Source organism: Larus michahellis, chromosome 6 (assembly GCF_964199755.1).
Source record: "Larus michahellis chromosome 6, bLarMic1.1, whole genome shotgun sequence".
Lineage (NCBI taxonomy): Eukaryota > Metazoa > Chordata > Aves > Charadriiformes > Laridae > Larus > Larus michahellis.
In genome coordinates this window covers 46,333,437-46,350,379 of record NC_133901.1, presented here as the reverse complement: position 1 = coordinate 46,350,379, position 16,943 = coordinate 46,333,437, and the positions used below count along the sequence as shown (strand labels likewise).

The 16,943-nt window shown below is 42.6% G+C and overlaps 1 protein-coding gene across 9 annotated transcripts in view; it reads left to right on the top strand.

The window, feature by feature from the left end:
• ZMIZ1 (zinc finger MIZ-type containing 1) overlaps nucleotides 1-16,943 on the top strand; it is a 352,972-nt gene that overhangs the window by 179,353 nt on the left and 156,676 nt on the right. For all 9 annotated transcript variants that reach the window (XM_074592795.1, XM_074592794.1, XM_074592792.1 and 6 more), the window contains one exon: nucleotides 14,663-14,772. In XM_074592795.1, the coding sequence (XP_074448896.1) occupies nucleotides 14,713-14,772 (60 nt within the window). In that variant the 5' untranslated portion in view covers nucleotides 14,663-14,712. The remainder of the gene's footprint in view (nucleotides 1-14,662; nucleotides 14,773-16,943) is intronic.

Here is a 16,943-nt window from a genome sequence, read left to right as displayed (position 1 = left end):
ACTGCAGAATAAAATTCCTGTTTCTGGAATAAGTCTGCTAAATATCACTTGTGCGAACTTTTCTCCTGTGTTCGGTAACACTTAGGATTTGTTATTCAGCCTTACAAGAAAGTGTTTACATGCGTGCATATATATAAATTGTTTCTTCCCTAGCATTTCATCCTGTTATATCTGTGTGTGTGTGGTTTTGTGTGTGTTAATTTAATCAAAGCATTATAAATAGCAGCGCGGTTGATTTTCACAAGGAAAGAGGTTTATTAAAAAAAAATCTTATGCTGGTGAATGATTTTTCACAGGCCAGTCAGAAAGCGCCCGCAGCTGTATAGTACCAGTGCAGTTGCTATGCAGTCCGTTAGTAACTCTCAACTCTAGAAGAGGTGTGGTGTATTTAAAAGCACTTGCATTATGATACTGAGGTTTAAAGAAACTTGAGTTGCAGGCAATATAAACCAATTCTTTCTAGAGTTTTGAACAAGTCTCTAAACAGAATCTAAAACAAGGGGCAGAGCGAAGATGGTAACCCTGATATACTGAGTCTGAATGGGTGGCAGCAATAAACTAACTTATATCCTTGGTGGTACTTGAGAGACTTGAAAATAAATGAGACTCATCCCAGGAAACAGGTATCTAAATTGGTTTTAAACCTAATATCAGCTAGAAATAGAATAGGACAACCTACAGGGTTTTTTTAACATATTCTGCTTGTGATAGATAAGGAAGGAGAGACTTAGGTGTTAGGACACTGTCTGGTGCTTGCGTCAAAGGTTCACAATTGCCTGTGGTGTCCCCTTGGACAAGTCACCTAGAGAACATGCAACTGGGCTCCCGCAATGTGTCTCCGCTGGAGAAGAGGCCAGACTAACAGAACTGTAATAAGGAGCAAGTTTGGCTCCCCAGACTAAAAGTCAACCTTCCAGTGAAATACCTGCCCACTTACCAGTTTTGAAAAGTGTATAATTTTGTTGCTCAGCAGTGGAAATAAGTCACAACATTGCTATATGATGTCATACGCATCCCCCTACATTTTTTCAGGCCTATTGAAGGCAGTAAAAAAGAAATTTATGTGCAAACTGTGTCCCTTCTTGTGGAAAGCAAAATGGGAGGAAGCTTGAAAATAGTTGGCTTGTTCAACGGATTTATGATGCTTGCAGGTGGCAGCAGGTCGTCATTCTGTGGAGCCAGGATCCACAGACTTTTGACTGTTATCTGTAATGTCATGGGGTGTTTTCAGGGACTGAATCAATCTTATGAGAAACTAATGCATAGTATTTTTACAGTCACAGAACTGGCATTTTAGGGTTTTCATTTATTAGTTTGTTTATTGTTAATGAGCTTAAGATTGAATTAGGGTGGGTGATTAATAAACACTGATCTTTTTAATAAAAAATCTTACAAAGATCTTCATAATGCTTTAATGATTGCAAAGGAAGGTGATTAATTTTGCTTAACTTACACTCTACCAACTTTGTGGCAGGATCTTTTTTTCTTTTTTTTTTTAATATTTTTTTCCTTTGCTTGCCTGATATAAATTATTTTTAATCCACATCTTTTTGTGTCTTTCTGGGCAGGCGCAGGTCCCTGGTTCTTCAGGTTAGGGTTCTGTCTGTGCATAGTGTGGCTTACCTCTGGCTTGCACATGCAGCTTCCTTTCAGAACAAAACCTTCTGGAGTCAAGAAAGGGTTCACGTCCTGATTTTGTCCTGCCATAGAGATGGTCATAACACCTAGTGTGCAATACCTCTGTATTTGAGCTGGTAAGAAAAAGAGAAGGTTGTCAAATAATTCTCATTCTTTTAAAGAAAAGAAGTAGTAGTTGAAAAGAACTGAAAAGTCATGCTTTCTCACATGGCGTTTCATAGAAGCCAGGAGGAGATTGGATTTTGTCATGTCTTGTACTATAGTGTAGATATCCCATTTTGCCTTTACATCTCCAGTATTTGTGTCAACCTGTAAAAAGGTTGGTGAGTCTTGTTCTCATAGACTTTCTTTTTAAATTACTCTTATTTGCTTGCAGCTAACTTAAGGACTTGTCTAATTGTTGCTGCCTTGATATTTCCTAATGGCCAAGAAGTCACTGTTGGCAGAAGACATTTACATAGGTATTTGCCTGCTTCTGATGCTTTGTACAGTCAGAAAAGTGAAATCATAAGCAGCTGAGAAGTGTAGAGATAGAAGATAGAGCACTGCATTATTTTAGTAGTTTATTATCTGCCTCTTTGAATGCCACCATCACCTTAGGAGGAAGAACTACATCTATCTTAACTCTTAACCCGCTGATAGACAGACAGCACAGAAAGATAATAGTGTAGAAATTGCCTTATTCAGGACTAGTGAGTGTCTGAATGTACTACAAAGGAGTGGAGCCAGGTTCAATTTTTGGCCTGTGGAAAAGGGTGGCTCGAAGAAGTCCTTAATTTGAAGTAGTGCAAGTTAGTGAGATGGTTTTTTTGTGGGGAAGGAAGAGCTGTTTTTTACTACATAACTCCTTCTTCACGGCTGGTTTTATGTCAAGAAAAGCAAAATCAGAAAAAATAAAAACTCTTGTAACTACTGTCTGACAGTACTAACCGTCTGAATCGGTTCCCTGGTCCCAGATGGGACAGGAGCGAATGGGCTGCTCCCACAGCACGACCTGTTTAGCACCAGCCATTCTTTTGCTATCCCTGCCTGGATCAGGGGGAGCCGTGCGTTGTTCCAAATAAGATGTTACACCTAGGCCTGCCTGCTGAAGGTTTTGCTGCACGGCTGCCCTGCCAGCTTTGTAGGCATGTCGCCAGCACGTCACGTTTGATCAGAATGAAAGTCGCTCCAGAGTATGTCTAATCAGGCGGGGCTTCAGAAAAACTTGAAGGCTATAAAGCTGACCTCCGGAGTCTGTATTGTTGCCGTTGGGAACAAAGAAGAAAAGTGTGTAGCGCTTTGAGGTCTGCTACTCTGTGTCATAATAACCATTTAAACAAAAAGTAAGAAAGGAAGGATATGAGTAGAAGAAAAGAAAATGCCATCTGGACTTAAACTGCTTGTATCCAGATATCATCTGGATGTACAGTGTAAGTTTATCAGGTTAATTTAATTCTGTATTTGGAAGTCTGGCTGGATGTTGGAAATTTTGTCTTGAAATTGCAGGAAGGGTAATATTAGATGTTTTATCCTTAACTTACAGTAGTACATACATTAAGGATTGTGTTATGTCACTTTTCATTGTTTATATTAAACTAGCATGTGGTAGCCAGGTCTGGATTTTGATTTGTGTTAGGCACTTTATGCATATTTGGTGGAGACAGCATCTACCCAGAGGAGCTCTCGATGTAACTGGAAAGCCAAAGGGGCTGAAGAAGTGAAGTGTTTGGTGGTGGTTAGTCAGGAGAAGAGCTCAAGTCTCTGTTCACAGGGGTGACTTTGCCCTGCGGTTATGGGAAAAAGCTTCTGGGCAGATACTTTGTAATAATGATGGTGGTATGAAAAACACAAGACAGTCTAGGTGTCTTAATTTATGGACTGCACTGTAAATAATTCATTAGTAACAGTGTTTCTGTTTACAATGTCTGTAATAAAAATGGGAAGTCTGGCTGCTTCAGTTTGTAAGACAATTGTTACTCATAAGTTGTCAGGCTCGCTCCTGGCCTGCTCCAGTTGAAACAGCAGTGGTGATGATGGGAACTCTGCCCTCCTCTTCTTAACAGGGGAGACCATATTGATTCCCAGTCTTATCCATCGTGGTAGCTTTTGTTCATGCCCAATTTAGCATTTGTATAGTTGCTGCTTTCAAATATTTGAGAGGATTTTAAAACACCTGCTCAATATCTGTATTGTGTTCTGTCAGATGCCATTTCAGCTTTGCTCATGCTGTCACCTGAGGGTGAGAGACTTTGTGGAGGTACAGCTAACGGAGATCTGTGCTCTGGGAAGAAATGTTACTGAAATCTGTTCTCGATTATCCCAAGAGGTTTGTGAACTGAGCAGGTGACATCTTTAACCATGAAATTCATCAAACCCTTGAAAACCGAATAGTCTGTTAAGGTTTTTGGTAAAATGAAACTTCTTTGATGGTAAGTCTTTATTTGCCTGTAAAGTAGCTCTGGGACACTGGCAATTCCCAACGACCAGTTTCTAGATATAAAGGTCTTCTCAGATGATAAGATAGTGAGAAAACAGAATGGGCAGTGCAGATGATCACAAGTGTTTCAGTTAAAATCTTCCCTGAAGGCAGCAGACTTTGCTGTGTAAAGCTCCTGCAGTGCTTTGTGATCTAGGTCTCTACAAGAATTTCCACCTTAGTGGAATTATGGGCACTCAGAAAACAGGAAAAGCAATGACTACATTATAGCTAGTCAAATAGAAGGGATGTGTGCAGCTTTGACTTTCTTGGAATGAAGACACTACAGTTGGCACTAGTTTTTAAATGGCATTGTTTTCAAAATCAACTATAGGATGTCAAAAATATATCTGGGCTTCTTCATGAAGTTTCAGTAGCAATGTATCTGTCAGTTTGGTTGTGTTTCAGGTGCTTGAATATTAGCTGTTGAGACTAACATAAACAGCAGTCACATTTCAAGCTTCCCAATATATTGTGTTCACACAATGCTTCACTGAATATATACAAAAAACTTGAGGGATACGCAGTCTTTTTTTTTTTTTTTTTTTCCCCCTTGTGCAATCCTTGATCGTTTTACCCAGATGGGCAGCAAGGTTTCTTAAATTTAGGATTTGGTCGTGACTTGAAGTATTGGACATTTGTCTGCAGGACAATTCAATAAGACAAAATACCTTGGTATCCTACAGGTCCAGAAGGATTAATATGGATGGATCTTCGATCAGCTGCTTTAAAAACTGTAGTTTTGTTGTCTAAATGTCTAATATCTTTAGTTTAAATTATTTGAAAGAAAAGGCACCCCCCAGCTCTAAATTGTCATAATTCAAAATTAGTGGAGAATTTGAGAGAAGCCATGTTTGGGTAGCCACTGAAAGTGGTGCAGAAAATGTAACTTGGTTGCCAGTGACTACTCTGTTTTTCTGGCTACAAGTATTCACAGCCATCCTATTTCTACCTTATTTCTTCAGCTATATTTAGCCTTTACAGGTTTTGCTGGTCCTCCTGGAATTCATTTTGCTTCCGTTCTGGGAAGTTGGGTAAATCTTTACTTAAATTTCATCAGAACAGACCAGGATAATGGCAGATATCAAAGTTATTAGAGCCTGTATCCCAAAGCAGCTATACAGTTGCTCTGTTCTCTAGAGACTTCGTTAATTGAGATAATGCCCCTTTTCTTCCTCCTCTCCTTCCCTCTCCCTGAGTAATTTTCTCCAAAGGAGTGATGCGTTCCCTGGTGGCTTACCAGAAATCATTGTTCTTGGGAGCAGGGTCTTTGTTCTCATAGGATAAAAAAAAGGTAAATAAATCTTATGTTTATAGACCATAAAGAGAAATTACCATCTACTTTGACTCTACGCCTTCTTCACAATGCTAAACTTAGTGGAAAAAAAGAGAGTCCAAATCTTTCTCCTTCCTTTATTGGGTGCATTATACTTTGGGGATGGGGGGATTGTTACGTTCTTTCTGTTGCTACCCAGTAATGAGGAATATAAATTGTGGTGATACGGTATCACAAGAAGAAATCAGCGGACAGTTTCCTTCGAATGCTACAGTTCAACTTCCAGAACATGCCTAGTTTCATCAGATAAAGTAAGAGGGCATTCAGTGTCAGAATGCAAATCATTCTCATTCTAATTCACAGTGGGCTTGACATGTTTCTTGCTAGGAGCATTTCTTTGGGCTGGCCCAAGAGGTTTTGACCTCTGTTTGTTACATAGCAGGCTGTCTGGGTAGAGAGAGATGTTATCGGACCATAGCAAATACAAAATAGCATCTTCACTTTTTGATAGGTTATTGTTAAATTGTTAAAAATATTTGCTGCTAGTGCCATCTCTCCTGTCTTTCTTTTCTCCTGCTTCTGAAGACCGTCTTTGAACAGATCAATTGAGTTGTTACTGGACCTTTAAAAATGCTTGTATTAGGCTGTCTTCTGTAGCTTATCTTTCAGGTTTTAAGCAAGTGACATGGATGAATATGTCCAAACCAGCTGGCTTTCTTTAGTAACTGATAAATGTCTAGCAAGAGCAGGAAAAAGTTTACAGTTGATACACATTCTTTGTAGCAACGCTATAGGCTCAGCCCTCAGAATGCAGGTAAGCCAGATGATGTTAGCAACACTTCATGCATATCACAGTATTGGATAGGCAAACACAAAGAATTTTCAACAAATGCTTTACATCTTACCACAGAACCTTTGAAAGAAACAATTAGGTGAATAAGCGAGCATCATGTGCTGGAATGCAGATCCTTTTCAGTTCTTATGCTCACCTGATTTCCTCTGCAATCCTCCCATTGAGCCTGAAAGGTGGGAAGAAATGCTAGATTCTGTCTCGGTTTAGGATTTTGCAATTTATCAGGGAAGGTTTTTTTACAGCATTGTTGTGTGAGTGATCAGGGACACTGGTTATGAAATGATTTGAGTGCAACCCTGAAAGCTTTTAGGGATGGCTCATTTGCTTGTAGCCGTCCCGATGAGGATTAGCATTTCTTACCTGCAAGCTACAGTACATTTAATAAACCACTGGATCAGTGGATTCTGCTGTGGAACTGTCAATGTTTGTTCTAGCAGATCTGTCTATATTGGAGTGTGCAAAGCCTCTGAGAGCACTACAGCAGGTCTGTCAGCCCTGGCTCCCCAGGAGCACACTTCTACGCACTTCTGCCTTTAATTTTGTGTTATTACCTCTTGCTGGTTTAAACTGTAGTGTCCTTTTCCCTCCTTGCTCTCCCTAAAGATAACAAGCTGACAGAGCTGATGACACTAGGAGCTGGGTGGAATGCAGGGAAACCAACCTTGTAATATAAGCATACAGCAGGGCAATTACCTGAAACTGGGATCTGCAGATGCCGCTCTCGGTCTGAGGAAACCAGTCATTTCAGCCAGCGGGCTGGAGGTGAGGGCTGCCAGTGCAGGAGGCGGTTCATGTGCTTTATGGTTAGTGCTGGCCAGTGACCAACTTGTTCGGGCTCGAAGGAGCATTCTCCTTAGCTAGAGATGTGATTTATTTTTTTTTTAATGTCCCTGCTGTACCACTCTTAAACAATGGTGGGGGTTTTTTTGTATTCTTATGTCTACACTTTAAGCATAGGTCATATCCCAGTGCCATGTATGTGCTTGCAGCTAGCCCTACCACCTTTGCTTTTGTAATCAGGCTGCAGATGTGCTTCATGATTGAACAACTTCTGCGCACCGCCGCTCCTCCTCCCAAAGGAGTCCAGCAGGCTTGCTTATGCAAGCTGTCATGCTGTCTTTTTTTTTTTTTTTTTTCCAGAACCATGTGTGGGTTTGCTTTTGTGTGTATCCGGCTGGCTGTTCATGTCTGCATATAATAGGCTCTGTATATAAAAATGTTCCCCAGCACACAGCGGCGGAAACAGCTTCCTTAAACCCGACAAAACTGCCAGCGCTTGCAGCTCAAGCCACCATAAATTACACGATCCCGCTCCCACCTCGCTGAGGCTGTGCCTGCTGGCAGTGCACACACGCACACGCTTGCTCGCTTTCCCCCTCTTGCAGTCAGAGATGATAGAAAGTCTTCTGGGGATTACTGCACATTTGTAGAGCAACAATGGAAAGCAGCACAGCACAAATATCTATTCTTCCTCACCCAGCATAACAAACGCTGCTTTGTTTCACATCTGGCCCTTTTTAATAGCTCAAAGCCAACAGCAGTAGCTGTTTAGCAGCTTATGGTAAATAAGGCTTTATTAAAACAACTTCCTTTTTCAAGTGTTTAATGACTAAAACAGCCTTTCGCCTGACATTTTATACCTTTTTTTCTTTAGTACCATATCTAGCAGGGGAAATAAAATAGTTTTCGTGGATAGGTATTAAACTTTTTTCCAGAGAATAATCTTTGAGAGCATCTTTGGAAATTCTCTTAGTGAAAAGCTGGCTTGGAGACCTTTCCCTGCGCGGTGAGGGATCTGGATGTACGGCTGCGGTCTGCGCCTGTGAGAGCCTACGTGCTGAGCTGCACCCAGCCTTGGCGCTACCGGTCTGTGTGTCGGAGCCTCGCCGGGCTGCAGGAGGGCACCGGCCTCATGCTGAAAAGGAGAATTAATGCAATTACATGCAATTAATAGTGTTCATCTGTGGGCATGACCGAGGCGCGTGTGCTGATAGTTCAAGAAACAACTTTTTAAAAGGTGTTTAATGTTAAGGAAAGCGTCAAGTGGAATTAGATGTTGTTTTGTCCCTGGACCGACACGTTTGACCACCAGGCCCGGGCCCCGAGGTAACTGATGTTCCTTAAATTTATCGTTTGGGGCGACAGGCTCCCGAGGGCCGCCGGGCTGTTTCTGACCCGCCGCCTCAGGGATACGCGCCTTCGGGCGATGGAACGCGGCTTTCTCGCCTGCTCGGCCCCGGCCCCGCGCTCCCTCCCGGCTGCGACGCGGGCCTGCGGCGCCCCCTGCCGGCGCGGCGGGGAGCGGGCCCGGCTCCCCCTCACGGCCCGGCCCGGCGCCCTCGCTTGGTGCTTCCCCCCGCTCAGCTGGGGCAGCTCTGCCGCTGGGGCAGCTCTGCCGCTGGGGCAGCTCTGCCGCGGGTCCCCTCGGCCCCGCGACCCTCCGCACACTGCAGACATGCAGGGAATTATTAGTTGTAGCTGACTGAATAAACACTATTAGCCAGCTTCGGTTCTGTGGCGGGGAAGAGGGGCGCTTGAAAACTGCCATGTTGAATTCCCGTCTAGGGAACAGTTTTCTTCTTTTCGTCCTCTCACTTACTCAGTGATGTTAAAAAAGGAGTTTCTTGACTGATGAGGGGTTTTCCTGTATCTTTTTTTCATGTCCTTCTTCCGTTGAGCGGTCCGAAGTGGCTTCAAAGTAGATCTTGTTACCTGCAGTAGCCGCAGCTCCCGCAGGGTGGCTGGCGGTGTGCCGGCCCTGGGGGGACGGAAACCCAGCCTGGCCCGGTGCTGCCGGCCCCCCAGCGCCTCACAGCCACTGCTTCCCTGCCTCGCCTGTCTCCTTGGAAGGTCTGCCTTCTCTGCTCTTCTCTCTTTCAGGGGGAAAGGTAATTCGCTAAAAACTTGATTTCTCCAGAAAATCTTGATTGCTCAGGTGAGGGGGGTGGCCAGGCTTGGTGGGGCTGTGGGGCCTGCACCAGCCTCGGCTGGGCGGCGGGGAACGTGCTTCCAGTGAGTTCTGCTCTGCTTCTGTCTTTACCCGCCAGTGAGGGAAGAAAGCCTGGGAGAGGGGAAGAAGAGCAAAAAGCACAGTGTGAGGGGTCTCCCTCAACTTGGGGAGAAGGTCAGTGCTGGTGATTCGGGTCTCCCTTGGCTGCAGGTGAGCAGGTTTCTGTGGTCCATTGGTCCCAGCGTGGCCAGAGCTCTTACTGTGGATGGTAGCCCTGGCCGTGAGGAGAGCTTGCCCCAGAGCAGAACTGAAACCACACTTACTTTCAAACTGCAGTATGTTTTTAGACATGTCAGTGTTTTGAAGCAGTGCTGAGATGTTTGATTATTTTTTTTCAAACTTTTTTTTTTAGGAGGCTGTTTAGGCTGCCTAAGGAATTGGTAGGGCCCGTGTTTTACTAAATTGCTCTTCTTAAGCACGTTTCTGTAAGTCCAGTTTCTGATACGATAACTGCAAATTCCTAACTTGAACTTCCAGCCAACACAGAGTGTAGCAGAAGCTTGTGAAACTCTCTTTCTTATAGCCACTACATAATTTCTTTTTTCAGTATTGAAGAGAGTTTTGTTGTAATCGTTTAAGAAAAAACATTCAGTGTGTTCAGGGTTAAAAAAAAAAAGTCTAACAGGTCGATACATCTGTTCCTTTAAAAAAAACACGTTCTCCATTTTTGAGGCATCATAAATATGTAAATGAGGGCTCTTTAATTACTGCCTAGGGCTATAAACTCGCATGCTAGAGGGGAGGGAAGAAGGAAGGCAAAGAATAATTCACATAATTTTTTTTTCTTTTTTTTTTTTTTTTTTTAAGAGTGAGAGATTGGGTCTTTACCTCAGAAAAGACAGCAGAAGAATGGGCCTTTTTATTGCTGAATTACCAGAAGGTGCTTGGAGCACTTCTTTTTTTGTTTATCTTTTTGGATGGAGTTAGCATATAAAGCAGTAGCATACGACCTTTCTGCCTAATGTGTGCACCAAACAGGGGATTTGTTATGAAGCACCGGGTAAAATTCCCTTCTCTATCCCACTCTGCCAGTACCCTTAATCCCGATCAGCAACATCCCCTGCTGTCTCTTGAGCTGCCTGCAGCACCTGAATCTTAGCATGGTTTCTAGTTCAGGTACACCAGAGGCTAGTGAGGGACCCTGCAAAGTCATTTTCACTTGTGACCTGATAAACGCTTGGCACTTAACCGAATAGAAGTCTGCTCTTATTCAGCCCTGCTGGCCTTTCTGTATCTTAAGCACCATTATTTTCAAGTAAAGTGATCTTGCTGCTACTTTTAAAACAGCTTGAGATCGACAGAAAGGGCATTTTTTTAAAATTACAGCATGAAGATGTGCACGTCAGAACCAGACCAGTGTACAGCAGTACTTGTGTGGTAGGTATAGTTACTGGAAATTTAATTCTGCTGGTATTTTTTCAAGGCAAAACGGTCTGGTGTCAACATTTTTATTCTGCCTTGGTGAAATTTCAGATCCATATGATAATTCTCACTTCCCACATTTAATCTTTTAATTCTTGCTGAGGCCTATGAAAGAATAATTTCCCGATAATAATGGTTTCCCACTAATGAGCTCTGCATTTTTGATAGCAGAAATGACTTAGAGACGGTGTGCTAACTGAAAAAAATTATTCTATTTGATGCTCTTATGGTGTATCTGAGAGAAAGGTAAAAATGAGTCTTGTGGGGGTGAGGTAAGATATTTCAAGTACAATGTGTTAATGTCATTGTACGTGGTGAGGCTTCATATGTACAATTTTGGCTGTTGAGTGCATGCAACAAACATTTACTGCCCTGGGGGAATTAGTAGACTGAGGGGCTTCTCTTGACCAGAAGAGAATAAATGAGCTTGGGCTGGTTAAAGTAGCAAACCGGTGTCGATAAAGGGGTGGTGGGTGTCCGTCCGTGCAGTGAGGGGGAAGAGGTGGAGGTGAGAACAAATGAAGTTGAGGATGGAAGTGAACATACTTCTAGCTACTAGGGGAAGGGTGAGAGTCAGAGAGTGCTTTTCAGTGGAAGCCATTGGGTGTTAAAAGCAGAACTATTTTTGAGACTGAATTTGATGAGTTTATGACAGAAATTGTATGGCATATCTGTGTTAGCAGAGCAGGGGACTGCACTCCCAGTCCTGCCTTCAGTCCTGCTCAGTCGTGCAAGTTCATTCTCTGTGCTTTGCCCTCGGCTTTTCCAAATGGGCTTTGAGAAGCTATGCTGTGTGGGAGAAGTGACAATTTGGACAAGTACAATAGTAAGCTGTGGTTCAGGTGCCCGATAGTAACATTTGATTTTGTTTACGGTTAACTAGAAGGCAGAGCATTAGGGTTGTGTTATATGTACAGTTCGTAAATCAACGTGCGGGATAGTTTGTTGGCCTGAGTGACAGTACATGAATGCAAGTCGTTGTCATGTAAAATCTCTCTGCAGTCTCCCAGCCCTGAAACATGTTTGCCAGTAACACCAGAGGCAGCTCCTGATGCCACTAGCCATGAGCCTGAGTGCTGGTGTATCTGGCTGTGCTTGAGAATTGTGTTTTCTGGCAGTATAGGGTATGTCTGTGTATCTCTTGCTTGGGACAGACAGTCTTTTCAGCTTGGCTCCCAGTTTCTCTATGTGGCTGTATGGCACTGAGGAGGTTAAATAGGTAATGCCGAAATAGACAAAAACTGTGTCACAAAGTCGACCAGAAATACGGTATTTTGCATACTGGTTCATTAAGCAAAAATATCCTGACTTTTTTTTTTTTTTTAAGCAGCCTCAGTTTGCCTTTCTTCAAGTATTTCAACAAAAATTTATGTGCATGAATACATTTGTGTTTGTTTTCAGCGTGCCCTTCTCCATCTGTCCTGATGCTCAATTAAAATGCAGATAATGTGTCCCAGCTTGTAAGATGGATCACTGCTGAAGTGGTGTCATCTCTGGGCTAGCTTATCTCTTGATAAATACCTCTGCTGTCCACTGAGAGATTAAACTTCATGACTACTGAGGTCTGTTTGGGGGTCTTACAGGCAGATAAGACCGTGTTACTTGCTTTTAATAAAATCTATCAATTTACGCTTGCTAAAGGACCTTTGGATGGTATTTGCTATGGAGAAGGTGGCAGTGGCATAATCAAACGATAATACTTGTATGTGAAACAGGCTTTTCCATTTCATAAGTATTATAATTTATTGACAGGAGTGCTTTATTGAACCCTCTTGTGTCTAGAGTGTGGAGATGAGGAGTTTGAGCTGCTGTTGTAAGACCTCATTTAGCTGTCTAGCAGAAAAGATTTCTTTCCCCGAGTCTAATCCGGCAGGAGCCATGGAAGAACATTATCAGCTAGGTACAGAAATCTCAGGCGGCTTGGGTATGTGGGATGCACGCAGATGCTGTGGTCTGGAGTCTGTCTTGCCATGACAGCCATGCAGTCAGGGTTCCCACCATGGGGAACACTCTTCTCCTTCTGGGGGTTGAGTATGGGCAGTGCTGGACTTGTAGAGGTACTTTAACTGAAGAGATGTTGAGTTGTGTAGTAGGAGTGGTGGGCGGCCAGCTTCTCTAACTGAACAACTATCTGAAAAATTTGCTGTCTCTTATGTGTTTGTAGGGAGTGGAAGAGAGTTTTGTTATGAAAAGCTCTCAGAATAACAAACTGCTCAGTGCCACTGAAGAGATTCATGAGGGAGAGGCTTCTGTGTGAGTCCAGGACCTTACTTGTGCTCGTATAAAGTTTTATATAAATACAGCATTTGGGTATGTATTTCTGAATCCATGCCCACTCCCTGTTCGTGAGTGTGAGGATACAACTCCTTAGACTGTACCGCTCTGTCACAGTAGAAGGATATGAGAATATGTAGGCAAAGACTGTTTTCATGTTCCAATGCGCAGTATCTATGGTTTCATTTCCATTTTAGATGCCATGAAAGTGATTAAAACAGCAGAGTATACATATGTATGTGTGAAACAACTCTGTGCCCCTGAGAGGTGAATTCTAGAAAAAAGCACTTAAAACTGCTCAGCTTATTAAGTACAGGCTGGAGTCTCATGCAGTTCTACTTAAAACATAAATAAGTAGAAGTCATGGTGCAAACCGTTTGGTAGTATGAATTATGGACTGAAACTGTTAATTAGCTGTTGGCTTCCATCTTTATGATCTGCTGTTCTGCCACTATAGGAAAACTGGCAAGGCCAGAGAAGGGGGTAATGGGTGGAAGGGGCACAGTGAAATGCACAGCGTGCCCACACCAGGAGGCTTACTTACGCTTACTTGTGCTTTTAGTGTCTTGCACTTGGTCCAAGTTTGAGTGGCGTTTTCGCCATTCCTGCCTTTCAGATCAGTAGAGCTGTTTGTGCTATGGCTAACTCCTTACCCCAGTCTGAACACAGGGATAAGGGAGAGGTAAATGGCGAATTCGGCATGATGTGTGCGTGTTGATTTAACACCTACTGTTTCCCTGTCTTGCAGGCATTGTTTTTGATTCCAGACACATACTGTTATCTTGACAAAGAGCTGCTTATGTGTGATCATGGAGTATGATGTAAAGCATGGCTCTGAAAAAGAGTTAACGAATACACAGAGCAGGGCTCGTCTTGATGGCACCAGTGTGTACCAAGCTGTATCCACAAACATAACTCAGCATGATGAGCATCAGTGGTGGGCTTAGGGGGCTGTGGATTTGCTCTTTAGGTCATCATAACGTGTTGCCAGTTTTCATTTGATGATTTTATACAGCTGTAGCAACATGAATTAGAACTCTTAACACCACTCTGTGTCTTCCATTTTCTAGATACTTTTTTTTTAAAGTCACAGGGATGTTTTAATTTGCCTGAAGTGACACAGTTTGTTAGAGATGGGCCTAAAGAGTGCAGGACATATTTTTCCAGAAGTAACAAGTAGTTTGTTCAGCTATAGATACCTTAAAGGGCGCACTTTTTCTAGAAGGCAAGAACTGCTCAGGCCTTTGGTCTGAACATTAGTCCTCTTCCATATATACTAGGTTGTGAATCTGGAATTGCTAGTCATTATGAAAGTCCTGTTGAGTTGTGAATCCCAGTCGTTCCCTCACTGTCTTCTCAGTCATTTCAAGGGCTCATTAAATAGACCTGCTAGTTGTAGGAGAGTCCAAAGTATACCTGTTGCTTTTGTTTGCAATGCAGAAATCCAGAGTCTTTGTAACACACATTTTGTGTTATTTTTGGCCGTATAATTCCCTGTCATATCTGATTCATTTAATATTTATGGGAGGTATTTTCTCTTAGAGGAAGATTAGGAAGAATCCCCATGCCCTTGTCCTTGCAAAAGCCTGACTGTCATTGTTGTTTGGATTATTACTATTTTATCTCACAAAGTGCTCAGGGTTTTCTTGCAATTGGCTCTGCTCGATTGTTTAGGTGGTAGAAGTGCATGGACTGTGCTCAGTGATCTTTACTGTCCTTCTTGTCTTGCAGATCGAGGGATTTTAATGGCTTTCAGGTAGAAGAAAGTGGAGACAATCAAAATGAATTCTATGGACAGGCACATACAGCAGACCAATGACCGGCTGCAGTGCATAAAACAGGTAAGCTGAAGGTGGAGATCACTGCTGCCAGACCCGCATTGTGTATTGTCTGGCAGGGTATGCTGTGCATTGTGGTTACCTGTTGCTTAACGAATATGCTTGCATTTTAGAGGGGAGAGTGGTAGGAATGAGACATTGAAAATCTCATTGAAGATAATATCTGCTGCAAGACCTGGTGTATAAACCTCAAAAGCCAAACTTTCCCTTTCACCTTTCTAAGAAATCTTCAGCCTGGAGACTCAACAAATCTGTCTCAGCTGAAAGCAGAGTGCTGCTAGTCCTGCTAGTTCTGCCCTGAAGGTGTCACAGCGGGCAGCCATCCTACTTGTGCTCTGAGCACAGCAACCTAAAATTTCGACAGGCCAGTTTTGATTCTAGTCCAGTGTCTGACCTGAGACCTGCACTGCCTGGAGACTCAGAACTTGGGCAGTTGGCATACCTCCAAGTGCTCAGGTTAATCAGTTTGCATGGAGATGTAAAAACTTCTGTTTGCAAGGTAATATTTTCAGAAGCACCTGTTTGTAAAGGTGAAGAGCCCTTATAATTCCCTAAAAAGCAGTGCAATCTAAGTCTCATTTACAGATTTCCGCCCTGTAACTGTGCTTTTACAACCAAGAAAAACTACAAAGGCAAGGATGGAATCAGTAGATGCCATCTTTCCCTGCTTCACCATTCTCAGTGAGCTTTGCTCTTTAGTGTTGCAGGCAGCATGTATCCTCCTCTCACATATATTCTTCTCCGCATACAAGTATCCTTAGAGAGAATTCACAGCAATGGTCCTTTGTGTAGAGGAGGTGAGCAAGAGAATGGTTTCTCATGTTGATGTTTCCTGGTTTTATCTGTAAACCAATGCATGCATGCTGCAAACAGGTTCATTCATGCAAGCTGCACACAGGTATTTTGAAGATTGGTTATCCCAGATGGGTCCATGAGATGAGCTCCAAAGTTCATCTCTTCAGAACCGGTTGAAATTTTCTGAATTACATTGGAAAACCAGAAAGACATTATGCCATGAAATAATGTTCCCAAATAATTTTTTTCCTGTTGTCTGAGCAGTTTTCTGTCAGTTCAGTCCACAGCATGTTCGGAGCCCAGAGTCCTGCTGTTTCAGTTTTATATTTGTATTAAGTTAAAAATCTACCTGCCTACTTTTGTTGTGGGTCATGTGCATATTGCTTCGTGAGGGAGTATAGCATTTCTCAGTTCATAGATTTCTTTGTGTTGTAGGCACAAGCACCCTAGATCAAAGGAACTGATAAAAAATAAGCATGGGGGTGGTACTGGATCAGTCTAGATTTTTAAACTTATTTTATTTTCTTTTATCTACAACTTCTTCAAGAGGAGCAGAGGGAAGGTGCTGATCTCCTCTCTCTGCTGACCAGTGACAGGACATGAGGAAATGGAATGAAGCTGCATCAGGGAAAGTTGAGACTGGACATTAGGAAAATGTTCTTCACTGAGAGGGATCACTGGAATAGGCTCCCCAGGGAAGTGGTTACAGCATCAAGCCTGTTGGAGTTCAAGGAGCATCTGGATGATGCTCTTAGTCACATGATGTAGGTAGTCCTGTGAGGAGCAGGGAGTTGGGCTTTGATGATCCTTATGGGTCCCTTCCAACTTGAGATATTCTACAATTCTATGATTATCTGTTTCCATTCTCATAGTTTCAGCAGTCTCCATTATTATGTTTTATCATGTTTGCCTAGATATTAGTAGAAGTTTATATTTTCTAGAATATGTCGTAATGCAAAGAACAGAAAATATGTGTTTGTCTGCAAGTATGACCATGCAGATGCTGTGAGGGATATAAAAAAAGAATAGAGTTCTATACCTAAACCACCTGACTTTTCTCGCCATATTTCCTTTATAAGAGAGGATTTCAGAATAAATCAAACAAAGCTAGTTTGTAGGTCAAGGAGCAGAAACAGGAATATGTCCCTGCAGAATTGCTGGTTATAATCCTGCCTTGATCTGTGATGGCTCTCTCTCTCTTTCATCGCTATGTGGTGAAACTTAATGTGTCTCATGGCCCTTTAGAGGCCTTAGGGAAATACAAATTTTGGGATTTCATCCCAGTTTCTTATGAACAACTATCTGGTTCAGAAAAAACATGCCCTTGACTGGCACAAATTGGTGTCCTTTTTGGCCATCATAGCCCACAGGATGAAGAA